At 41.5% G+C, this 27514-nt stretch overlaps 1 protein-coding gene across 1 annotated transcript in view; it reads right to left on the minus strand.

Moving 5' to 3' along the window:
* The window catches only part of SDK1 (sidekick cell adhesion molecule 1), a 640834-nt gene that overhangs the window by 63395 nt on the left and 549925 nt on the right, over positions 1–27514 (minus strand). The window contains exons 29-35 of the mRNA XM_073361953.2: positions 21508–21702; positions 17144–17345; positions 13422–13525; positions 12491–12561; positions 5944–6079; positions 4167–4226; positions 2068–2169 (exon numbers count right to left, since the gene is read on the minus strand). Coding sequence (XP_073218054.1) covers positions 2068–2169; positions 4167–4226; positions 5944–6079; positions 12491–12561; positions 13422–13525; positions 17144–17345; positions 21508–21702 — 870 coding nt within the window. The remainder of the gene's footprint in view (positions 1–2067; positions 2170–4166; positions 4227–5943; positions 6080–12490; positions 12562–13421; positions 13526–17143; positions 17346–21507; positions 21703–27514) is intronic.

The raw sequence follows: 27514 nt of genomic DNA on the forward strand, positions 1-27514 counted from the left end.
CTGAAGCAAATACTCACCAGCAACCACATACCACACAACAAAAACACTAACCCAGGAACCTATCCTTGCAACAAAGCCCATTGCCAACTGTATCCACATATCTATTCAACGGACACCATCATAGGACCTAATCACATCAGCCACACTATCAGAGGCTCATTCACCTGCACATCTACCAGAGTGATATATGCCATCATGTGCCAGCAATGCCCCTCTGCCATGTACATTGGCCAAACTGGACCGTCTCTACGTAAAAGAATAAATGGACACAAATCAGACGTCAAGAATAACAACATTCAAAAACTAGTCAGAGAACACTTCAATCTCTCTGGTCACTCGATTACAGACCTAAAAGTCGCAATTCTTCAACAAAAAAAAACTTCAAAAACAGACTCCAATGAGAGACTGCTGAATTGGAATTAATTTGCAAACTGGACACCATTACATTAGGCTTGAATAAAGACTGGGAGTGGATGTGTCATTACACAAAGTAAAATTATTTCCCCATGTTTATTTCCCCGACTCCCCCGCCCACTGTTCCTCACACAATCTTGTCAACTGCTGGAAATGGCCCACCTTGATTATCACTACAAAAGGTTTTTTTTCTCTCCTGCTGGTAATAGCTCACCTTACCTGATCACTCCCGTCACGGTGTGTATGGTAACACCCATTGTTTCATGTTCTCTGTGTATATAAAATCTCCCCACTGTATTTTCCACTGCATGCATCTGATGAAGTGAGCTGTAGCTCACGAAAGCTTATGCTCAAATAAATTGGTTAGTCTCTAAGGTGCCACAAGTCCTCCTTTTCTTTTTGCGGATACAGACTAACATAGCTACTACTCTGAAATATCTCAATTATGTAAGTATCTCCAGCTGTAACCGGAGAGCAGGGCTGCCTCTGATTAATTGATGAAGTTTTATATAACAGTGAACATTACAACTATGTCTGAAATAAAAAAGATTAAACAGAGTTAATAATTTTTTTTCTTAGTTCACAGAAATCTAGTATTTAATGTAGCAATAAAAAGCCATCTCGAGAGTTTGAACTCAAACCTTTAAATCTTAGATTTAAGAAAAAGAGTAAAAGTGAAATCAAATTGGTTCATATAGTTGAATGGGCAAGAGACCAAGTGGTGGTGGATTTCCCATCTTACCTGAGACTCTAATGGGAGAAGTTGCTATGGGGAATGGTACAGAAGTGCTAGCTGAGGAAGCTCACAGCTACTCCAGTCCCATCCTCTCCCAGCAAGAATTACTGTGCGGGACAGGGTCCCTGTTTCATGAAGCATTCAAATGGTAAGTATTTGGTTATGAGCACTGTGATGACTTGTGCCTCTAGACTCTCAGCCCTTTAGAGACAGGGACTGTACTTTGATCTGCAAGTTACACTTTGTAAAGCGCAGTGTAGATTTCTGTACTAGATCCATGCTAAGTAATACGAAGTTGCATGGCAAGACAGATATCTAGGTGCTGAGGGAGGGTTTGCAGCTGGTTAGATTAGAAGCAGAGGTAGAGAGTATTCATTGTCTTGTGGGTGACTGGGAACTTCAGCTCCAGAGCTACCAATAAGCTGAATCCACGGATTCAACGTTTTATTTATTTGTGGGGTGCATGCACAGAAAACATTGCCATGCAAAAGGGCTGTAAAAAAAGGATCTACTTCCAATGTCTCTCTTGTTTTATGACCCCTCTTCGTTTCCTAATCTCCACTTTTTACTTCTATAAATTGAGTCACCTTTTCCTCACACTTCCTGTTTCCCTTTCCCAGCTAATTTGGTACAGATGTTAATCTTTTGGAAATTGCTAAAACAGTTGTTGTCCTCTTTCTCCAAGAGGCATATTCCTTCTTTATTTTGGGTATTCTAGATGTGTTGGGCTTCTGAACAGCAAATGACTATCGCACTCCAGTCCCAACCTCTGCCAGCAGGAGGTGCTGCGGAAAACTGTTTAGGAATCATAGCTATCTGGGGAATCTCTCAAATTCCTCAGTTCCTGTCTCAACTACCTTGAAAGTGTGAAAAAAACTCAGGTTCCATTTAAATCAATTAATTTTCCATTTGCTTACCTGCTTCACCAACAAACACTTCCACAGGTGTGCTGGTAGGGCTCTCCCCAATGATGTTATATGCTGTTATTACAACTTCATATCTCTTGTATTTCTTCAGCTCTGGAAATTTAAATCAGCAGATTAAAAAAATGGGCACTTTTAACATCCCACTTAATACTCTCTCATCGCTTTATACCCAGAATTCTGTCTCTCACTTGATACAGTGCTAGAATACTAGAAACAGTAAGTCACTGAAAAGTTCGTATTTCCCTGGCTATAACCATATCTAATTCACACATCATCATTGTACTTCCATAACTATGAAAGACACAATATCTGCCCCAAGAAAGGACCTGACTTTCCTATTGCTTCCTCATTTTACTGCTTCCGTAAAACGGATAATACTTGGTGGGTGACTAGAGGGAGGTAACATTGCTGGGCTATTCCACAGCTGCCATTACTCAGGGGGAAGCATGTGCATGCAATGGACTCTGCACTGTGCTCCAAAAGTTCAAAAGATTCATCCTCATGTCTGCCGGTGGGAGATTTCATAGCTGCAGGCCTTCCCCCAGCCTCAAAGAGTTTCACCTTGGGAACAGTCAACAGCAGCATCATTATTGTTTGCTGCTGCTGAAGCGGGGTGCAGAGGGAGACTCATGGATGGAATTTGTAGTCCTATTCAAAGGGCTGCACAGAATTCTTTTTCTTGCAGCAATCACAGTTTGAACATTGAAATCTCTTTCCTTTTTAAGATCAACTTCTTCTATGCTCCATTCGGCCACTGGGCAACAATTTCTTAGCTGACCCTAGGAAATACACTAACAGCTGTGGAAAGAGTGACAGCAGGGAGAAAAGAAGCTAGCAAAACCCATGGCATTATGGTAATTAATAAACAAGGGAAAGACAAGAGGCAGAATAGAATCATGGAAATACCCTCACAGAGGGCTGGCTGCCGCCGCCCAGAGTTCCAGGATTTGCAACTGAAAATGAAATAACCGTCTTTACAGTTAATATTTATTACCTAAAAGGGTCCCACAGCAAAAGCATATGGAAAGACAGATCAATGGTATAATAAAATTGTACTTTAATCAGCACTGAGTTTATTCACACAGGTGTGTTTGTGGATATGGGTCTGAATTTCTCCCCTTGTCAATACCTTTTCTCTGTTATCTATGAATCACACTACACCCCCAGCTCTGTAGCTCATGGCAGGCCAACAGTTCAGTAAAGGTTCAATGCATCTGACCACAGGGGTCCTTCTAATTTCAGCTTCACAGAAGTATTTACAAGTATTCTGCCCACATATCTGAGTCAGAGTCCAGCATCTCTGACTTGTTTCAGATACACAGTAGATGATTTTTTGATACATCGCTAAGGCTTTGCCAGCCTATAAATAAAACATTGATATACCATAGGAAACAGCCATCTTGATAAGAATTGCAGCATTTGTCAGCTCACACAGAGGAACTTTTATTGCTGCTGTTGTTAAAAAAATCACAAGAAGGGTTTCAATGCCAGGAAAACAGAACATATGAGATTTCAGGCATCCGAATGCTTGTGGGGCTGGGGCTTCACTTCTTTCCCCCCCAACAATCTGTAACTTAAACGCCTGGGGCCAAACCTGCCTAGTGAACCATCCTCACCAGAAAGCAATTTGCCTTTTAACTCCGTCGAACCCTGTTTTATTCATTTCCAACTGAACACACCTCTGAGCTGCATAAGCATTCTTTGGGCCCTTTCTAAATTAGCCCTCTAACTGCGGGACTGCCTGAGCATCCCAGTGCTCGAATCAAAGGACTAATGATGTGACTCAGCTAAACTCAGATGGACTGTGAAATATGAGGCGAACACAATCAGAATTCATTTAGCAACAGAAATACTGAGATGTTAGAGTCAATAATGCTTCACTTTCCCAGCAGCCTTGTTTTTAAACTGTTACCTACTTGCATCATCAATGTCTTGATATATTGGAAAGAAGCATTTAAAGAAAAGGAATTCAAGGAAGCCGAGTCATTAATCTGGAGTTGGTTTCTGCATGATTCGGTGAGGAGAACCATATAAGTGTGCCCATGGTGTATTCCCAACCATTACAAAAAGTCAAGGCAGCGTGCACTTACGTGTTAATTCATACGTCGTTAATGCAGAGGGGCTATTCACTGTCTGGAAGCCGCTTTGGGCTATTCAGGGTAAGCAAAGCAGAAAGCTTGTTACAGTGCAGGGAAACAGTTATTGCAAATGATGTACAGCAGAGACAGAGGGAAATGATGCAGCACACACATACGCAGTTTGAGCTTTAGGACTCTACCTTGAAGGGCAATAAAATCACATCACTCTCTCGTAACACATCAAAAGCATCTCACTCACAAGGGGCTGTTTCATTTCATCACCACAGAGAGAATCACACAAATATACAGCACAGGGAAATGTACTGATTCCTTAGATTAAATAGAACAAATCAGTATAAGGGAGGCAAATTCTATGGGGAAAACTCCCAACACCGCACTGAATTGTTAGTTCTCAGCCTACCAAAGCTTAAATGTGGAGCATCATAGGATAAAGTCCCCAGATGTGGGACATAAACAGCTAATGTTTAAATTTATATGGGATTTATTTCTTTAAAGCATAAACTAAGTTTCCCACAGTTTCATTTTCATGGTATTTACAGTAATAATAAACTGTATAAAAACAGCAGGTCAATGTGGGAGAGGTACGCATGGGTACAAATATCACTGTATTGCTTTAAGAGAAGAGGGAATTTTCTTTGAAAATCTCTCTCTCTCTCTGTCTTTCCATAAAAAGCACAGTAGGGTGATTTATACTATTAGAAAATCAGCTATAGAACCTTTAGGGCCACATTCTGCCCTGATTTACACTATGTACAATCCCATTGTAAATTAGGACAGAATTTGATGCATAAGCTATTTCAAAGAAAATCTACTCTCTATAGATATTATCATAATAGTGTCTATAAGAGACAGCCTGAATGGGTTCTCCCAGTCCTGAGAAATGCTGCAAGACATTATCATATCATGTAAATCCTGCTGGACCAGATTGTGCCACCCTTACTCACAGTGAGTAGTATTTAACCCTGAGAGTAATCCCATTGATTTCAATCATGGCAGAAGCTTATCTGTCACGATGACATTTTATTGCTAGTCTACATCTCTCAAGCTACTGAGCCGTCACTTGATCCTCCTCTCCCGCCTGATTTTTATGCTTTATTCTTCCTTCCTACTTTCCTTCTTCTCTTTAAATCTCCTCTTCATTTTTCTCTTACTCTTCTCCTTCTCAGTATTCTTTCCATCAATAAAATGTTTCCTGACTATTGTTAACCTATACGCCAATATGAGACTATTTGTTAGTCTCTAAGGTGCCACAAGTACGCCTTTTCTTTTTGCTTTTTATTTATTTTATTTCCTTTCCATTTTGACCCTAAATAATGACAAACAAACACTTAGAAACTTTAAATATTCCCATCAGCTGTTTGGTCATACCGGAAAAAAATAAATAAAAACCTTTTCTGAAATAATACATTTTCCAAAATGTATCTGCTACCTTTTGTGTATGAAGCCAGAGCATAGTGTACCACAGTAACCACCAGATGGAAATAGGAGAAAGCAGGAAATCAGAGTATGCATGGAGGGAGGAGAAACAAAGAGGGAGAGAAAATGCCACTTCAAGCATGCTGGCATGGATTGGAGTGTGCCATTAAATATAATGCAGATTAGACCATAGTTAATAGCATCTTTGAACATCTCTGCCCTTTGTACTTAAGTGTTAAATAATTTAGCACCCATGGCACATCTTTACATCCTCTCCACTGAGTAATGAGGGGTGCGGACTCTGATGGAATGGTGGATTATCAGCTTCTAATACAGCAGTGTGTCTACTCACGTGTAAGCTCAGCTCGTAAAGCTGAAGGGATTTTAATAGTCTTGGACTCTGTTCCAGGCCCAGTTTCATACTCCAGCTCCCGGTAATAAATCCGATACCCCAACAGCAAGCCATTCAGACTCTCAACCTTTGGTGGCTGCAAGAAGTTCATATTAGGAATGTGCTTGGTAAGAAGTTCAATGCAACAAACATCAGACAGTTTAAGACATTGGTTTAGACAGTCTCATCCAGAGTCTGGGTTCAGTGCAACAGGGACTCAAACTTCTATGGTGAGAACAGATCCCTCAACAATACAAGAGAAAAACATTCATGGAAGTTATAAAACAACATTTAAAGGCATTGTTGTTATTTTAACTCAGAGACAGTAGTTAAAAATGCCCTGGATTTAGTAGTCCACGGCTTATATGATTCACACAAACATGAGCGTCCTACATCCTGAATGCACAAGAGTCTGTGTGTGACAAATTGTCTGGACAAACCAATGGCAAAAAAACACAGATGTCGTTACATGTTGCCTGGCACAAAAACAGCAGAAAAGGAAGCCAATTTTTCACACATTTAGCCGCAGAAGAGGAATTCAAAATTTTGGCAACGGCGGTTATTATTAAACAGCGATTCTCTCCTGGTTGTTCTCCTTGAGGACAGCTTCTGGATTCAGCATGGTTAGAGATGAGGGGTAGCTGATGAGAAGTGGAATAAGGATCAGTAGTTTTAACTAATTAGGTGAAAACCAGGTATTTTGGTAATGGCCCTACTTCCATATGAGGTACTGCCACTCATTTATATTTGGCTAGTGCAGAACACACATCCCTCAAGCCACATGGGTCTGTCTATAACAAACAAAGAAATACACAAGTCATGAGAATAGCTGCAATTTAGGAAGTGAAGGATGTTTACGGTCTCTCCCTTTTTGTGCCATGAATATAAGTCTCACCTATAACACTCCTTCAGACTATGTTTCTTTTTCCCCAAGGAGTCTTGCACATAATGTATTGGGACCCCCAGGATTCTGCTCTTTCCACTCACTCCAAGCCTCCTGCTTCAAAGAATCTTCTTTACGGCTGAGGAGTGAATGGAGCCCAACATTGCTGTTCTCACATCAGCAAGGTATCCACTTTGGATACTGGGCTAAGTTGAAGAACAAGAAATTTAACTTGAGAACTAAATATGGATTTCTGGCATAGCTATATGGTAATTATGTAGGGCCATCAGGCTGGCCATCCATACACTTGTTATTTCTCTAGATCATACTCTGCCACTCAATAGTACTTATACCTCAGCAGAGGAATGCTACTGCAGTCCCCCACGTCCTTCTCCAACTAGAGATAAAAAGGCCGAAGAAATCCATTACACTGAGAGGAGATTTTTTTATCTGAGTGACTTACTTAGATATAGACAGGACATGGGAGTCATGATGGTTTGGAAAAAAAAATGTTTTTTCAGGAGCTCACCGTAGGTTTAATGTGGCAGAGAAGAAAAGTGACCTTGAGCCATTATTTTCTAAAGATCCCCAAATTTAAGCAGAAAGGAACTGAAAGGGTAAATGATAATGCCTGTAGCTATAATGATCTTGCTTTTAAATTCCAGAAAAATCTCCATGTACATTGGAAACTTTACACAGAAATATCTTTGTCCATCACTGAAACAGTAACTACTTGGGTGAAATGTAGTGACAATACCAGATAACACCCTGTGTAATTTTAAAGAAGAAAGTGAAAACCAATAATTTAATCATTTAAAACAGGGAGAGAGGCAAGTACTCTGAAATTTAAAGAAGAATTTGGTAACAGTCTAGCATACTGCTATGAAAAGAAAAAAAGAACATAACACCCCCTGCTCCATACCACCACCAACAAAAAGACATCCACCAGAACTGACTGTACTACAGAAAAAAATGCCTCTGTATTAGGGCAAAAGGTATTTTGGGGGGCTTGGTGCATAACCTAAGGCTGAGGGGAAAGGGGATTGCTTACCTGTGCCATAACAGACGTTCTTCGAGATGTGCAGTCTGTAAACATATTCCACAGCTGGTGATTGCATCACACCAGTGTGCATGTGTTGAAGAACTTTCTAGTTAGCAGTGCCTGGAGGGGCAGCATATGCACCTTTCATTGCCTCAGGAGCTTGCGTGACAGAATAAGGGGCGGACCTGCCCCGCCCACCTCAGTTCTTCCACGGCTTTCAGAGCCCCTGGCCTGTGGAGTCTGCAGTAGCATGAGTGGAGAGCGGGTCATGGAATATGTATATGGACTACATATCTTGAAGGAGATCCATTACTGTACAGATAAGTAGCATCCTTTTCTGTATCGAGTGATAGTCCTTATCACATTCCACAGCTGGTGACTCCTAAGCAGTAGAACTTCCCGGAGGCAGGTGCAAGGCATTCACAGTCAGAGTGCCAAATCTAGCATCATCCCTGGTCACCTGCACTTTGTGAATGTGTGAAGAAAAGACTAACTTACTGCTCTGCAGATGTCTCTGAGGAGTATGCACACTAAAGAGGTCACCGACGTAGCCGGTGCCCTTGTGCAATGTGCTAATTCGCTGCCAGGAAGAGGTGCCCCTGCCAGTCTATAACATGATCTGATGCACTTGGCTATCCATCTGGATAGATGGACACTACTTGTCCGCTAGCCCCCTCCCCATAAGCCACAAAGAGCCTGGAGAATTTTGTGAGGGGCCTAGTCCTGTCAAAGTAGGATAGCAAGGCCCTTTCTTACATCCAACATATGCAGCTTATTTTTATGTAATGAGAAGCGTCATGCAGCACTTCAAAAAACATGAGAAACTTTTTTAGGGACAAATATTTTACTGTACCCTTTCCTATATAATGTAAAAAAAGTAAACACTGTTGAATAAGAGTATATGAGGGACACTAATGCGCCACATTATGTTATACATCTAATTAAAGGATATTTCTTTAATTCCACATGAATCCATTGACAACCAACTTGTATTTATGCTTTCATGTTTTCCCCAGTCCTTTCCTCCTTCAAATATAGCACAGGGATACTCAGAAGATAAATGGCCCAGGATGTTTTTCTCTTTGCCATGAAAATGATGATTCTTCCTTGAAAAAGGTACTTTGCTGAAAGGTCAGGTCTTTCCACTCCTATCAGTCTTTCATGGATAAATGTCCGCTTTTGATGTAATGGATTATTTAGGATTTTTCTCTATCTGGAGAAAGGCCTAAGGGATCTGCTGAGGTAGGTAAAGTGATTATGAGTGGCTGCCTGGATGGTGTGCAGTAGTAATAATAACAATTTGTTTATATCATGTGAGTTACAGAAACTCTTGTGTCTAAGGTGGAAGTAAAGTGATACACTATCTTGAAGTTAACAGTAACATCATTTAGAACTTTTAAAATCAATCTTAGATTATTACTATAACTGGCTTTGATGGAAAGGACTTGTTTTCTACCAGTTACATTTAAAAATAATGGACTGACTGGACCAAAAAAATGGAGTTGATCTAATCTACCTGGATTTCAATAAGGCATTTGATACAATTCCACATGGGCAATTATTCATTAAATTAGAAAAGATGGGAATTAATATGAGAATTGAAAGATGGATAAGGAACTGGTTGAAGGGGAGACTACAATGGTTCATACTGAAAGGTGAACTGTCAGGCTGGAGGGAGGTTACTAGCGGAGTTCCTCAAGGATCAGTCTTGGGACCAATCTTATTTAACAGTTTTATTCCTGACCTTCAAACAAAAAGTGAGTGTGCGCTAATTAAAATTTGCGGATGACACAAAGTTTGGCGGTATTGCCAATATGGAGGAAGATCGGATTATCAAACAAGAAGATCTGGATGACCTTGTAAACTGGAGTAATAGAAATGGGATGAAATTTAATAGCACGAAGTGCAAGATCATGTATTTAGGGACTAACAACAAGAATTTTTGCTATAAACTTATCGGTTGGAAGCGACAGAGGAGGAGAAATAACCTGGGTGTATTGGTTTCTCACAGGATGACAATGAGCCATCAATGTGATGTGGCTGTGAAAAAAGGCTAATGCAGTCTTAGGATGCATCAGGAAAGATATTTCCAGTAGAGACAGGAAAGAGTTAGTACCATTATACAAGGCACTGGTGAGACCTCATCTGGAATACTGTGTGCAGTTCTGATCTCCCATGTCTAAGAAAGATGAATTCAAACTAGAACAGATGCAGAAAAGGGCTAGTAGGATAATCCAAGGAATGGAAAACCTACCTTATGAGAGGAAACACAAAGTGCTTGGCTTGTTTAGCCTTGTTTAACCAAGAGAGGCTCTTGGGGGAAATGATTGCTCTCCATAAATACATCAGAGGGATAAATACCAGGGAGGGAGAGGAGTTGTTTAAGTTAGGCGCCAATGTGGACACAAGAACAAATGGATATAAACAGGCCAACAACAAGTTTAGGCTCAAAATTCGGTGAAGGTTTCTAACCATCAGAGGAGTGAAGTTCTGGAACAGCCTCCCAAGGGGAGCAGTGGGGGCAAAAAACCTAACTGACTTCAAGACTGAATTTGATAAATTTATGGAAGGGAGGGTATGATGGGACTGCTAGCAGCAAAGTCACCTAATGGCCAGAGATGGGACACTAGATGGGGAGAGCTCTGAGTTACTACAGAGAATTCTCTCTCAGGTATCTGCCTGGTGGGTCTTGCTCACATGCTCAGGGAGTAACCGACTGCCATATTTGGGGTCAGGAAGGAATTTTCCCCGTGGTCAGATTGGTAGAGACACTGGGAGGTTTTCACATTCCTCTGCAGCATAGGGCACAGGTCACTTGCAGGTTTAAACTAATGTAAATGGTGAATTTTCTGTAACTTGAAGTCTTTAAACCATGATTTGAGGACTTCAGTAACTCAGCCAGAGATTAGGGGTCTATTACAGGAGTGGGTGGGTAAGGTTCTCTGGCCTGCAATGTGCAGGAGATCAGACCAGATGATCACACTGGTCCCTTTTGACCTTAAAGTCTGTGAGTCTATAAGTGGATTCAAATACAGATAGTGCATTTGGATTTTGTTTTGTGAGTTATTAACAAAATTCAAAGTTAAAAATTCAGCTTTGCTTGGAACTCTACAGTCTCTTCTTTCCCCTCTTCTCCGTTCAGACTGGCTTGTGTTTTCAGTTTTACATTATTCTTTAACACTGCTGTAGAATGCCCTGTTTATTGTAGGCTACTGCGGGATTTGAGGTTTTTATTTATTTGAAAAATAAAGTACAGCTGAATTACTGAGATCCCATATAAGACATGTAGTAATGACATGTAATTGCCTGCAACTCCCTTGACATGGCTCTGGTACAACTATCCCATTTCATTTTCATGAAATAAAAAGCATCTAGTTACCTAAACAACCACCTATTTCACATTAATTACCCCCCAATAATCAGTCAATTGGACAAATGTGGTTTTTTTATTGTGCATTACATTTCACATTCCCTGTTTGTCCTTGCAAAGGACTACACTGATTTGGAAGTGGGGCTATTGATTGATACCTATACTAGCTCCATTGGTAAAGTTGTTCAGTATGTCTTCCATTTGTCAACATGCAGTAAAAGTGAGAGAGTTACAAACTGTGTTGCTGCATGAAAATGTGCTCACTACTCATTTGAATAGCCAGACCTTCTAAGTACAGTTGCACAGCAATAAACAGGCCCTCATACATCAAAGAAAATTCTTCCAACATGCAGGAAGCCTGATCTACACTGTAAACAGTATGTTTTCCGCTTGAATCCAACCTGTCAAAGATGCACTTCTTATTTGGGCAGAAGTCTATCTTAGGCATGGGGTGGGACAGAATTTCTGGCACAGGTAACAGATACCTTGTGTTAACCCATTGGGTTTTCTATATTAATGCTGACTAGCAAGAGGAAGTCTCGGGTAATAGCATACAAAGAGTTCCAGTAAATCTAAGTAGATCAAGGCCAGACTGAAAAGATAGGATAGAAACTGAAAATGCATATATTTCTAAAGCAGATATGGCATGGTTACTCTCAGCATCCATTATTCTGGAGAAACTTCCATTCTTTAGACCTCAAAAAGAAAGAGCTCAAGTGTACGTGGAATTCCTTGGAGGTATGAATGTTGTCTCAGACACAGCATATTTGCCTGTTTTATCATCTGAAGGAGATTATATGCAATTTGAACTGAATGAGATTTTTGTTCCCTGATCCTTACCAACTCTGACAATGACTCTGCTGTGTATTGTACAGGCAAACTGTGATACCTAGTATTATCAACAAGATGACAGTACTACTTGTAAGAGAAACATTCTCAGGCATCTGTAGAAACCCCTTTATGTCTCCGGTCTCCCTCAAGGTGCATAACTATCCAGTCCCCCTTAGAGTAAAAGCCAGGAACCAGAAATTTACATCTTTCATCATAATATATAACTGGATCAGCAGTAGGGAACTAGGCTGCAGTCTTTCTAGTGTGCTATAATACTGGCTTTGCAGAGAAGTTATTCATTGCATTGTGCCATTAGGCCAACAAGGTTCATCAATCTTAGGTCACTGTAGAAAAGTTCTAGTAATTTTTGTATTTTACCTACCTGCCACTGAACAAGGACAGAGGAGGTAGTGTGGGGAGTTACTGACACAGAGCGTGGAGGTTCACCTGGAACTAAACAAAACCCAAAACATAATAAAAGGTTATAATAGTGTGGCAAAACACAGAAAACTTATTCCATCAACCCCTCCTTCCTTCACTACTGACCTTTCTGTCCCAGCTTCAGTGTTAGGTTGCTCAATGGAAAAAGAGTGAACAAGAGTACTCCTACGCATGGCCAGTTACCTACTATACCTCCTCTCTGTCTACGCTACCTCTCAACACCCAGTATGTATCATCTCAGGAATAAAGAAGGAAAAGCTTATCAGGAGCTCACAGCTCTCCACAGTGGAATGCACTAGGTTTGCTCAGCAGAATAAACGATTACAGTTTGCCAAGGAGGCGAGACTCTTTTGCAGTTTTTACCCATTTGATTGTAAGGAGGCCAAACTGTTCTGGATTCCCTGTAACTAAACAAAGTAAATTAAACACACCTCAGCCATTTGGATGGACTGCAGCCTAATGTGGATCATGAGTGAAAACAATTGAAGACATTTCTTCAAACATATGCACAGTTCCACATTTATTTTTAATGATCCCTTGTAAATTATTCAATTTCTGCAAAGATAATGGTTGGAACAGAGTTTGAAAACCAATGAAACAGAGTTTAATTCCATTTGGAGACTCCTGAAAACATGGTTCATTTTCAGAGGGCACACCAAAACACTTAAAGCTGCCTGTTATTAATTAAGCTATTTACCACCCATATCAATTGTTTGTGAACAGAACTGTGTTTAAGTGGGTGGGTACCACTGTCTAAGGCACAAAATGGAATTAAATCCACTGGAAAGTGTGTTCTAGAGGTTATAGCAAGATCTACCCATGCCCCATCCCATGCCAAGGGTAGGATCATATTCCCTCTCCATCTCTCTTACCATCCTGCAGAGTAGTGACTGCTTCTGTCTCAGCACTGAAGTCACTATCTCCAATATCATTGGTTGCTTTCAGACGCAGCTTATAAGAGGTAAATGGGTTCAGCCTGTAAAACATAACAATGAGGATGAGGGATGAATTCTCTTCAAAAGCTGTCTGAGACCAAACCTCTTACAAAGAACCTGCCCAAAGGCAAATGAAATTATTAGAGTAGTTCATCTCCTCTTAAGGCTCCTCCCTTTCTATCTGGCCTTGTCCTTCTTCCTCGTAGCACTGGATTTGCTCAGACTCTCCACTGTTGTCATCACCTTCTCAAATATTGACTGGACAGAGTTCTTAAACACAGGCATTCTGTGCTCTTGATGGTCTACAGAATAGCCATAGCTATGATTCACAGACATATCTATGGTAGCTTTTGGTTCTGGAAAAGGGCAGGGCATATTAATAATAATAGAATTCAGCATGTATATTAGTGTTTCAGATCTTCAGAGCGCTGTTCGTATTTTATCTAATATATCCTCACAACACACCTGTGGCACAGCTAAAGACTATCATCCTCATTTTACAGATAGGGAAATTGAGCTAAAGAGAGGTTAGATGATTTGCCCAGAGCCACCCTGTGAGTCAATAGCACAGCTGGCATTAACCCTGAGGCCACCAATCTCCCAGTTAATCCTCTGTCATGCTGCAAGATTGGCATGTTTCATTCCTATTAAATTCCAAGCTAATGCAATTCCCTGAATTATTTAGTATGGACCGTGACTGCAGATTCACTACAGTTCTGTATACGCATGGCTTTAACATATGCAAAGAGCAACTTCCAACTGATATAACCTTAGCAAAGCTTCTTCTAGCTTGGCGAGGGGGAAGATTTGCTTTTGAGTCACCTTCACGAGTTTCAATTTCAGGGCTACAAGTTATGGTGAGTTTAGTTAATTAATTGGTAGTATCTGTCCAACAACCAGCAAATGCAACTGTGACTACAGGTCCAAAAACCTACTGGGAAGGAATGTGTAAAGGGGTGAGCCATCCTCCTGCACTCCTTTGTGTCCCAGTGCGGTGTTGCAGGTGTGTCCCACCTTAATTTCCAGATTGGGCAGCAAAAGGTTTGCTTTATCAGCTCAGGCCAAGGAGAACTCAACACACATTAACAGAACAGCACATCCTTTTATAAAAAGGCTTTAGGAAAGGAGCATTTACAACAAATTTCATAAGGTCTTCACCACTGGACTCTGGTTCAGAGCTCCCAAAACTTGAAGTCCATAACACCAACCCTCTAAGTCTCATAAGCCTGGTCTGCTGGAGCCTGAGGAAAAACCTTATGCAGCCTGAATGGATTCTACTCCCCTGCTGAGCTTCCTCTTCTTATTTATATAGCCCAGCCCTAGGACAGGGTCTCCTTGATTACACTCCAGGCTGTCCCAGCTGCAGGCTCCAGTCTTTCCTTTAGAGGGGTAAGACATTCCTTCACAGGATGATTAACTACTGAGGGATGGGCAATAGTCTAGTGGCACTCAAAATATTGCTTTTCTGGATTCCCCCAGGAAAATGCTTTTAGCAAGGTAGAGAAGAAATGTTTCCCTTAGTTCTACCCTATTAGAAAACTTCAGCAACTTAAATGGTCTTTCTTGAAATACAGATCTTTGATTTTCAGTAACTACAATGTCAGTTCCAAAATACATAGCTGGTCTCCTTGATTTCAGAGGCCTTGACTAGAAAGACACCAGGCATAATTCAGGCCTGATGCAACTCCACTGAGGACAATGAATCAGGTCTGCATTTGTCCTACAATCTTCAAGTTTTCTTTTTCCTGCACAGTTAGACAAAGGGTAGTAGCAATTTGTTTATACCTCTGGGTGGACTAATAAGTCAGTGCTGTGTCCTCCATGACAGCGATTATCTTCTAAAAGTCATGGAAGATGGGAGAGATTCCAGAGGACTGGAAAAGGGCAAATATAGTGCCCAGCTATAAAAAGGGAAATAAGGACAACCCAGGGAATTACAAACCAGTCATCTTAACTTCAGTACCCGGAAAGATAATGGAGCAAATAATTAAGCAATCAATTTGCAAACACCTAGAAGATAATAAGGTGATAAGTAACTGTCAGCATGGATTTGTCAAGAACAAATCGTGTCAAAGCAACCTAATAGCTTTCTTTGACACGGTAACAAGCCTTGTGGATGGGGCGGGGTTGGGGGGAGGAGAAATGGTAGATGTGGTATATCTTGAATTTAGTAAGGCTTTTAATACTGTCTCGTATGATCTTCTCATAAACAAACTAGGGAAATACAGCCTAGATGGAGTGACTATAGAGTTCCCAGAGAGTATTTATCAGTGGTTCACAGTCAAGCTGGAAGGGCATATCGTGGGGATCAGTTCTGGATCCAGTTCTGTTCAATATCTTCATCAATGTTTTAGATAATGGCATAGAAAGTATAGTTATAAAATTTGCAGATGATATCAAGCTGGGAGGGGTGGCAAGTGCTTTGGAGGATAGGATTAAAATTCAAAATGATCTGGACAAACTGGCGAAATGGTCTGAAGTAAATAGGATGAAATTCAATAAGGACAAATGCAAAGTACTACACTTAGGAAGGAATAGTCAGTTGCACACATGCAAAATGGGAAATGACTGTCTAGGACGGAGTACTGTGGGAAGGGATCTGCAGGTGGATCACAAGCTAAATATGAGTCAACAGTGTAACACTTGTTTCAACTTGAGTTGAACAAACTTGAGTCAACAGTGTAACACTAAAAAAGGCAAACATCATTCTGGGATCTATTAGCAGGAGTGTTGTAAGCAAGATACAAGAAGTAATTCTCCCTCTGTACTCTGCACTAATACGGCCTCAACTGAAGTACTGTGTCCAGTTCTGGGTGCCACATTGGACAAATCTGGACAAATTGGAGAAAATTCAGAGAAGAGCAACAAAAATGACTAGAGGTCTAGAAAACTTGACCTGTAAGGAAAGATTGAAAAAATTAGGTTTGTTTAATCTGGAGAAGAGAAGACTGAGAGGGGACATGAAAACAGTTTTCAAGTTTATAAAAGGTTGTTGCTAGGATTAGGGTGAAAAATTGTTCTCCTTAACCTCTGAGGATAGGACAAGAAGTAATGGGCTTGAATTGCAGCAACAGCGGCTTAGGTAGGACATTAGTAAGAACTTCCTAACTATCATGGCTGTTAAGCACTGGAATAAATTGCCCAGGGAGGTTGTGGAATCTGCATCATTGGAGATTTTTAAGAGCAGGTTAGAAAAACACCTGTCAGGGTTGGTCTAGAACAGTGGTTCCCAAACTTGTTTGCCGCTTGTGCAGGGAAAGCACAAGTGGTGGAACAAGTTTGGGAATCACTGGTCTAGATAATACTTAGTCCTGCCTTGAGTGCAGGAGACTAGACTAGATAAACTCTCGAGGTCTCTCTGAGTCCTACAATTCTATGATTTTATTGTCTAGCATACTAAACATTGGGGGAGGAGCCTAGAAATGTTTAACTACAAAATCAACTCTGAATTAGATTTGTGGGACATCCTTAGGCAAGTTACTAAACCTGTGTATCTCAGCTTTGCCAACTCTAAAACAGGGATAGTGACCATTACTTACCAACCTCACAGAAGGGTTGTGAGGTTTCATTATCTAATGTTTGCTTAGTGCTTTGAAATTATAAAATATTTGGAATGGTAAGTATTGTACCTTCTATGACACTCTGATGTTATACAATACCTCTCAATAACACAGGACGTTGCCTCATGACTGATGGAAGAGGAATAGGTTTGCCATTCTCCATTTGGTAGCTCCCGCACTTGCACGGTGAAATACCGTATTGGTGAAGATCCATCACTACCAGGAACCCATTGTAGCTGCAGGGTCTGTGATGACACCTCAGACTGGGGAACCTTCGGCTCTCTAGGAGGTGCTGGCCGCTCTGCAATTAAACAAACAGTGGGTATTACTGTGGGAGGAAACTCAAGATAGCACAAATCTAGAGGTGCTCATGGAGCTTCTCAGATGCAATGCAACAGATTACTGCTGCTTTTAGATTTGCTGCATGAAACAGTGAAGTAGACATTCTGTACCATATCTCAAGTTTCAGCTGCAAAGAGGAGTGTTAGGAATGATTCTTGTCTCCCTAGGAAAAAAAGACACCTCTGTGTGGCTATGCCCTCAAATAGCCAGATACTGAGGAGCTGATCTTGTAATCAATACATTTTATATCTCTAGAGACCAGAGAACACCTGCACCTTCTACATACACCTTCTTGGACAAAGAATTGCTCCTTTGCCCCAGCATACATGGGAGGAGGGGATGCCTCAGGGTGTGCTGGAGTGTGGTGGTCAAATTTCACTATGCCTTATCCTTCATGGGGCAGCAGAAGTAAAAGAGGCCACATTGTTACTCTAACTTTCACTTGAGCCAGCTGGTCAAAGATCTGGAAACCACACCCATCTTCCTGTGGCTGCTGTTGTCCATGATGTTGGAGCACAGCTTGGTGGAGTGGAGAATTGGGAGTCTAAGAGCCTCATTCAGCTCACTAGTCAGACCCACCCCTCCTTCTTCCTTCACACTTATTGACCCTGAGCCTGCAAAGGCAAGAAAGCTAGTCCCAGTGCAGATGGGGAACTCTCCAGAGCAATTAATGGTTAATATCTTTCATATGAGGTGAAGAATGGGAATGCAGGTGCTGCTGAAGCCAGTATCTATCTGTTTGAATATAGATCTCCTCTACCTTGTCAGTGTATCTGCTCACCCCATCGATTTCAACTGAGAAACTCAATAGAGTGAGAAATAATTGTTTAATTGTTTATCATGAAGTTTATTGATTCTGATTAAAACGTGTGCATGTAATAAAGCAGGAATTGACTGGAGACACCACAGTGACTTGCCTTCAAGAAGTGATATGATTCAACTTAATCAGCACTTGTTTCCATAAGCACACACCTCTGACTGCATGATTCTCCTAGCTTTGTATGAAGAGCATTCCCTCTCCCCCCACCCCAACTCAAAACATTTCCTTTACGGCTTGGCATTTCTCCGCAGCATGCTCTTGCTGATGCATGAATGCCAAAAGAATTGTAAGCTATTAGCCATGCAGAGTCAGCAAGTGCCAGTAGTGTGCATTGCAGAGTTAAGCATAAAAGTCATTGTCTTGCACTGGCAGGACTAGACAGGTGTTCAGGGTTATTCCTTCAGAGGAAGTGAGTAGCTGGTAAAGTCTTGTGGGGGTTTAATACTCTCATCTGGTAAACTTTAACTGGCTTGCAATTTGGGGCAGATCACATATTGTATCCAGTTTCCCATGACAGGGTTTTAGTCTGTTGTTAAAGTCTTGATGATCCATTACCATCTTCTTCTTTTTTTAAAAATAAATTCCCTGATTGTTAGTAGGAAACTATTACTACAGAGGGCCCCCATTACCGGAGTTTATCCACAAGCAAACTCAAAGGTTAACTTTCCTGCAGAAGTAGCTAAGCCAGTTCACATGACTCAACAGAATTTTTTCACAGGCAGGGGCACGAGTTTCTTGTTAAGTTTAACAATGGAGAATCTCAAGGCTCATCAGCTCTGCTCTAACCAGCAGGTGTTACTATCCTGAAGGGCATTATAGTAAAGTGTAAATCCAAAGGATCAAGAAATACCATGCTGTCTAGCTATAACTATTGCCACGAAGCACCTTGTGATAATTAAGTCATGACAAGCACCACATATATAAAGTTTTAGACTTCGATTTTCATAGGAACCTTTGTAGTGGGGTCTATCATGCCTTCTCTACCTCCTGCTGGAGATGGCAGTGCCTGATGCACCCCAGCTTAAGGAAAATCCAGTCAACCAAAAAGCCTTCGTACTTCAGGGGCCTGAAAGGGCCAAGAGGAGACACTGACCAATTGGGAGCCAGCAGTCCTGTTCAGAAGGCTTGCCTGCCTCACCTCCTGTCATGGGCGGGAGTGCTGGGACAGGAGAGGAGCTCCTAAGTGTTAACCCAGAACCCCAGGGCCAGATCAGAGCCTTTGCTTAAAACACTGCAACAAAATAGATAGCTTTTATGTTTAGTCGTTAGTTGAAAGGTGCGGACAGCCAAATTTGGAGTTTGTTTATTGCTGAACCATTTCAAGACTGAGGCTGAGCTCACAGCATGGGCCGTTCTAATCCAGCTGGGTTACCACTGGCCTAAAACGGGTGTCCAATCCCGACTGAGTTTCAATGAGACTTGGGTGCCTATCTACTTTAAACTCTTTTGAAACTTCCATCTTTATTTGATATTAAGTGAATTTTATTAGTGGAGAAGTGAGTATTCATTCATGAAAGCATACACTATAAAGACTCTCATATTCTGGTTTGTTTCCTAACTGAACAGCTGCAACTTATGCATTTCCTCTCATCTTATTGATATGAGCTTCACCATTTTTCTTTCTCTCCCAGACACACAGACCAGACAGCTGGTCTCAACTTTATGGGATACATGCAGGGACACGAAGCCAGCTATTAGAGAGGGAAAGGTTTTGTTTTATATAATGACTCTCACATTCAAGATATCCCTACGGGCTTGATGATAATGGAGAACATTGTTATTGTAGTGAAAGTGGGAATTATGCAGTGAGCTATTATGTGCTCAGCAACAGCTAATGTGCAGCACTGGAAATTAGAATGGCTATTTTTGAGAAAGAGAATGTTTCCCAGGACATCGGGGTTCTCATCTACACTTTACTGGAAAGTTCCATGCATTGTTTAACCTTCCACTTGGGCTTATCAGTCCGTAAGATGGATAGGAGTGTTAGCATGTGTATTTTTAAAATTTTTCTACAGCTCTTTTCCTTCCCTGGGGACAGCACCTTGATGCGACGGGAAAACTTGTGTGTGCCACTGTCCTTGAGAGCTATGCCAGTAGAAGTTTTAACTCCTGGGGGGCCATCTAAGCTGGACAGGTCAAATGGTAGGGACCAGACAAAAAAACCCAGCCCCACTGGTCCTCCAGGTTGGGTGTGGAGCAATAGGCCAACAATGGTATGCTTGTAAAAAAATTATAGAAACACAATAAAGTAGCCATTCCAGAGAACAGCGAAATACACAGGGATGGTGGAGCCTTGTTCATGCCCCTCACATTGATGGTACAGGAAAGATTCAGATTCAGGTTCAGATCTAGAACTTGTTGGACAATCATATTTTATGAACTGAGAAATAAAATGCAAAACCCCGTAGTGTTGCACTGTTATGTCAGAACTAGGCAAGAGCCAAAGTCTGCAAGCTGATCCCACAATCGTTTTACTCCAAGGCAGGAGGCCTACCAATTGAACATTCAGGCTTGCTTTTGTTGGGGCTTTATTGTTATTGCCGCCTCATGAAATGTGGTTCTACTCTGAAAAGTGATTGTGTATAATTGGTACATTGGAATTCCATGCTTATATTCTTTCAGGCCAATCAACTTTTCTACATTTATAAGCAAAAAAAAAAAAAAAGTTTTTCTGTCAGATCCTCAGACTAAACTGAGGATCTCCAAGGCAAGTGGGATTCTTTCCTGCTTATGTAAAAATACCAGTACCAAAAATTCTACAGATCAGATTCCGTCATATCTTATTTTTTCTATAATATTTCTGAGGAACCCATCTCCTTGGTATTTAACTGGATTCAGTTACATCTGTGCAACCTCACTGTCACCAATGAGGTTCCACAGGTGTAAATTGAAGGCAGAAGTGACTCTGGATTTGGAATGTAGTTAGTAATTCTGAGCCAGATTAAAATCTGGGGGTGCCCTGGCAGTGTGCATTAGAGCCAAAGAATGGAATAACAGGGAACTCCTTAGATCAGAACTAAGATGCAGTGGCAGAGCACTGTGGGGGAAGCCTGCACAGTGTCTGCTCACAGCTGCCTCTCTTAATTAGTGCAATTAATCCTCTTTTCTTCCCCGAGACTGCCACCTAAATGTTTTATTTAGAAGATCAGTAAAGACCTGAAAGAAAATATCTGACTGCAGAAGGGGGTTGTGCATGATCAACACACTGCTTGATGGGAAAAGTTCAGTCTCTGAGAATCCTCTTTTACACAGTTCATCACATTCATTGTATTAGTGAAGCCACGATGGCTACAGGCATTACCTCTCTTTTCCGTAGTGATTACTGTGGCTTCCAGAGGCTCCCCCCAGCCCTGTCTGGTCTTGGCAGATGTCCGGAAGATGTATGCAGACTCAGGGCTGAGATCGGTAGCTGTGAATTGTCTGACTGTTGAGCCAACTTCCACTGTGGTGAACTTGTTAGGGCTGCTGGTTGCCAGGCGGTATGCAATTTGATATCCTGAATTCATAGCAACAAAAAGCAGAAGAGCGAAGAGAGGTTAGGGTTGTTTTTCAATCTTTTCGTGGGGGAAAAATGCCAAGACTATTAGTTCATCCTAATTACTTATTTATTTGAAGGCAAAACAAAGTAATTCAGCTTTATAACACCCCCTCCCCCAGCCAGATGCAGTACATTATCAGGGAAATTACACACATTGTGATGAATGGAAGGGCCTTCTGAGTATTAATGCACCATGAAACTCGTTTCACTTTTCATCCTTCACCAGAATGGGATATGAAAACAGTTTAATCTTTCCTGAGCATATTGGTACACTGAGAGAATGCCACAGGAACCAATAGAGTCCATACAATTGACTTTGACAGGCCAAGTCAGTTCACTGAAACTAATCTCCCCTTACTGTTCCCCTCCTGCTGACACATACACATTTACTGCAGAGCAGAGCATCCTGATTGAGAATTTTTTAAAACATGGGTATTCAGATTGCTTAGGTAATGCAACATTCATATCTCACACTCAGTTAATTCTCACATCTGTTTGGAGATACCTTTTTTCATCTTTCCTGCCCATGTGTAGATCTAGAATTCATGCTGTAGTTGATGGTACAAGCCTCTTTCTTTTAGTCACTTGGTGTTCCTGCTCTTCTCCTTCACTGCAGAAGATCAGGTTTCAGAGTGGCAGCCGTGTTAGTATGCATCAGCAAAAACAAGGAGGACTTGTGGCACCTTAGAGACTAACCAATTTATTTGGGCATAAGCTTCCCCACGAAACCTTGTTTCTTTACCTACATTTTAAACAGACCAACTAATTTATTTGGGCATAAGCTTTCCCATGAAATCTTATGCTCAAATAAATTTGTTAGCGTTTAAGGTGCCACAAGTACTCCTCATTGTTTTTTTAGGAGATCAGGAGACTGTGGGGTCCTGCTTGAAAAATACCCCGTATGCTGAAAAGCTGATACCACACGTCATCTGTTTAGTAAATTCTGCTCAGTCGACTCTAATCTCCTCTCAGGCCTTTCTGATGGTTATGAGTTTACAGTTTATCACACATTATTAATGATCCAACTGTGCAAACTAGTGTGTCCAGGATTCTCACACACCACAAACAACAACTGTCCCCCAAAGAGAGAATACCAAATGTTCAAACCCATTCTGGAAATACTACCAACTGCACCAGGTTCTCTTTCTCCTGGAGCGCACTGGCAACTTTTAGTCCAGCAACTATGTTCCAGAATCAATTCATACTAGAACTTGTGTGGTGCTCTGTTTTCCAAGCTGAATAAAGTCAGAACTGTTAAATGCTTCATCAAGTTACGTGAGAGAGGGTAATGGCCAAAAAAACCCTACAAAATAAAACAGCTGAACTCAGTTGTGACAGATTTCTGCCAAACCTTTGCTGATCTTCTGAAATACAAAAAGCTCTGCAGAGACACTGATTTTCCCCCCTGAACTTTATATCCCCGCTACAGAGTTGAATGCCTACTAAATCTTGATTGCAATAAGAGCAGAAAGAGTGTTTCATACATGAAGGTCAATGCATGGAAAACTAAGGATATTAGTGGACATTAGACAAAATTGATGGCATCTATCTCCCACCGGGAAACTGCAGTGATTGTCATTCACCCAACTAACAAAGAAAGAAGATGCACAAATAGAGAATTAAAGTACTTTTCAGAGTGAATTCTATATATGAGTATGTGTATTATCTTGTGAACCATAGAATTTACCTGGGATACAAATGGTGTTATATGTGTATGCAGACAGTGGTGATGATGGGGATGGGGTGTCACAGGGTGATTGGCCCCAGTAAATGAAGTAGGTCTAGCTCCCAGGTATGAGAGCAGGTGCTCCCATTTGGCTAATTAGGAGGGCTGCTTGGGTTAGTCAGGAACCCAGAGATGAGAGCAGACTGGTTCAGCCAGGAAGGGCAGGTGAGAACTGTCAAAGACCAGTGGGACTGGAGAACGTCCTGGAAGGAAGCAGAAGGTGTTTCCTGGGGAAAAGTTGAAGGCAAGGAGAGCTGCAAGAGGCATTTGCTGGCTGGCATCTCCAAGCCAGAGAGCTAGGACCAGAGAGGGTTGAAGACAGGGGAACGGCAGAGGAGCTTACCTGCTGACATCCCCAGGGCTGGAAAGCTGAACCCAGGGTAACCACGAGAGCGCTAGGGGGAGTGAAAGATGCTCCCAGCAGAGAGGCTGTGGGGTTCCTGCTAGGAAGAGTGGAGCTACACTCCAGTTGGAAGGGCTGGGGTGGCTGTCCTGGAACAAGGAAAAGAGAGGACTGACAGTGTCCAGGCATGACTGAAGGTGTCAGTCTGTGGTATGTGAGGCAGCTAGGGGCAAGATGTCTTGGGTTTTAAGGACTATATACACTGGGTGTGGGAAACAGACTATTTGGGACTTTTGGTGGGGATGATTTGAGCTATGTTTTGGTAATGGTAATGTTGATGGACTAGAGGTTAAGTTTGCATGGAGTTATGTCGACTCTGAAAGGGGAAACCGAGGCAAATGAGACTGTCTTGCCATGGCCTGCTGCAGAAGGGTGATCCAGGTGGGGCCATCCTATTCCATGTTATTACTGATGGCATTTCTCTTCCTTATATTTCCTTGTCTTTTTCTTTGGAGGCTATAAAGAAATCTGTGGCAATGGTTAGCAGTGGGACTCTGAATGCTAGTACTGTATGCTGCTGTGACCCAGAGTTTCAGACCCTGTGGCTACACATGGACAAGGGTAGGAGACCAGTCTTCCTTCGTATTCAAATTACAGCAGGTAAAAAAGAGAGAGGGAGCCAATGGTCTCAGCCCGTATAAGAATAATGACATATACAGATGATAGACTGGAAGACCAACATTTTCAAACCAGAGTGCATAAAGGTAGGCATCTAAATAACCAGCTTGCTTTTCAGATTACCTGTAGCTCCAATTGAAGTCACTGGGGGCTGTGAGTTCGCAGTACCTCTGTATATATAGCCACTTATTTAGGTGTATAAACATGGATTTTGGTGTTTAATTTTGGGCACCCAAGTTGGAAACTTCTGGCTTTGGAAAATAAGGTGAATAGTAAGAGCTTGGGTAGTTTTCTCAGAAACATTATAGGGCCATCTGAGATAGCACAGATTAGAAACCTGAGCGTGTGGATTAAAATGCTGTCCTACTATGAACAGTGACTGTAACATGACATGGTGAGGCTCTACATTTACTGTCTCTTGTAACAGGGCTGGCCATCTCCTAAGCACCCTTTCATGACCAGAGCTTGCTTTGCAACATCCTACTTCTGTTTCCCTCTCTTCAGGGTCCCTTAAGAACAACACATAGATTTCCCTCTGGATTAACACCACCCCTGCCTGGGGCGGGTTTAGTAGCAGAAACAATTCTTTGCCTGGGGTGTCATGAACACAGTTTAATAACAGAAATAGTTCTTAACAGACCACAGGGTCCCAAAAATAAAGACCATCACCACACAAAAGTCTATACTTTGTGCGGGTGCCTTCTCTCACAGGCACAGCTTGGTCTTCTGTCCCAGACGGTTGTCACAGTCCATCCTCCCAGCTCTTCCTAGCTGGAGCCTTAGCCTTTGGGCAGCAGCATCTAGGCCCCAAACTTTGAGACCCAAACATCATCTGGGTTTCCTCACAGGTGCCTCGTGATGCCTGGGCTCCTCTCTGACACACCCTTGATCTCAGGTCTCCCCTACAGAAGCTCTTCACACTCGCTATGGTTTCTACAATTTCCTGATCTCTCCCCACTTCATTGCAACCTCCGGCTGCTTTTTATAGAGGAGTAGTCACACAGATCTCTTCCAGGTGTTGGCTATCACCCCCGTTACATTTCTCTGTGACTTCCAGATCAAATATTTTCATTTTATGAGTATAAAGATGGTTTTCCAAGCTTATAGCTCTGAAATTCATCCTAAGATCTGAAAGTCAAGCTATATACTTTTGGCTGCTGCATCACTAATGAAGAGGGTGCAATTAGGGCTCAGTTAACAAGTCTGTTGATGACCCATGAGCCAGAAGACATTCCATTTTGCTATCTCAAACCTATACTGGTCTGCAGTGCTAACAGGAAATTTAGACTAACATTTTCACAGTTGGGTGACTAAAACTAGGTACCTAAACAAAAAATGATTTGATTTTCATAGGTTCTGCGCACTCACAACTCCCAGTGATGTCTCAGAGGTACCCATCTTTGAACTTTCCAGCCTTACACTTTTCAGGCAAGTATATATAATCTATCCCTTTTGACCTATAGTTCCAAGCCTCTCATCTGTCCTGCACTCATCACCATGGTATTTCAGCATCTTTAACACTAGAGTAGTCTGTCTTATTTAAAGTCCAGAGAAAGACAGATCAGTAGGACGAAGAGGAAGGGATGTGTTGTGATCTTTTCTGTTTCTGTACATGTACAGAAAGCAGAATTGAGAGCACAGATACAGGTGACCAGAGTGGGGGAAACAGAAGAAAGAATGCATTGTGGAATTTATACAGTAGCAAGAGCAATGCAGGAAGAGGCAGATAAGATAGTTAAAGAAGTACAACAAGAGAAGATAAGAACAAGTAGTAAAACAGCAAGACTAGAGCCTGGAGGCAAAACATGGACTATTAAGAGAAAAGCAAGTTGTTAAAAGGTAAGTATGTTATCAAAGGCAAATTATTGTTGGTCACTTTCCTACCTGTTCTAATCCCGCTGAACTATAAAATTTTAAGTATTAGACATGAATGCAAAGAAAAAAGTGTATTACTAAATGCTAAGACTAATGATAGACAGATGTACAAATGAATCAAGGAAATAGATTGACATACAGGGAATTATAATAACCTAGTTTTTAGAAGAACAAATTCTCACTACTGTTAATGCTAGTTTTACTGTTTAGAAGATTAACAAGAAGACTCACTTGTCTCTGACAGCTATACAAACTCCTTCAGTGCAATCTGAAAAAATACAAGCTATCGTCATTCTCTCCCACATTTGCTTTGCTGGCTGGCAGTCTGGGAAAGCATTCCCCTTCTTGGTGGTTTCAAAAAGATTGATGCAACCAGAGACTCCAACCTTCTTCCCTCAGATGTTTCCTCAGAAGTCCACATCTAAAGCCCAACTCACTCTTGTTATCACGAAAACACCTGAAAAATAGTTGGAATCTGCATCTTTAGTTTCTTGGGTCACTCTCTACTATGTCATCCTTTGATGTTCCAGAGTACCCAGCAGACGCTCAGTCATGGTAGAGCAAGTCTTGTCTTATTTTTGAGTGACACAGAGGCAACATCTGAAGCATGGAGGTCTAAGCCACAGTCGAGCTTGGTTAAGTTAAGCTGAAGTGAAATTAAAATGGTAAAATTATTAGGTTGCTGAATTTTAGCAATAAAAGGATGGAAGAATGCAGGAAGAGTTGGGTAAAATTAAACAAGGCAAATCAATAGAGGTAAACGGAAAGTGTTCAAAGTGAAATTAATACATGCCTCAGGGCATTAAGAAGCAATGTAGCAATAACTGCGAAAGGAGCTATAAAGGCTCCTGCAGATGAACAAGGAAGCTCAGAAAGGAACAAAGGATAAAAGAGTCCCAGAAATCTCGCAGAGAGGAGAGCTGGAAAGATTACTGAACGGAGTCAGTGAAATATGAATAAAACTTAAATGCAGAATGAAAAAAATTACACACAGATTATGACAATACGGCTTTTTTCAGATATAAGAAACCAGAGGGTCATGGGGAAAATAGAGTAAAAGATTTAAGAGGTGGCTCAAGTAAGTCTTCTGGGACAGGAAGATATTCTAGAAGAACGATATTCCAGATGGCCAATCACAGTAACCATGA

This window comes from Lepidochelys kempii, chromosome 10 (assembly GCF_965140285.1).
Source record: "Lepidochelys kempii isolate rLepKem1 chromosome 10, rLepKem1.hap1, whole genome shotgun sequence".
Lineage (NCBI taxonomy): Eukaryota > Metazoa > Chordata > Testudines > Cheloniidae > Lepidochelys > Lepidochelys kempii.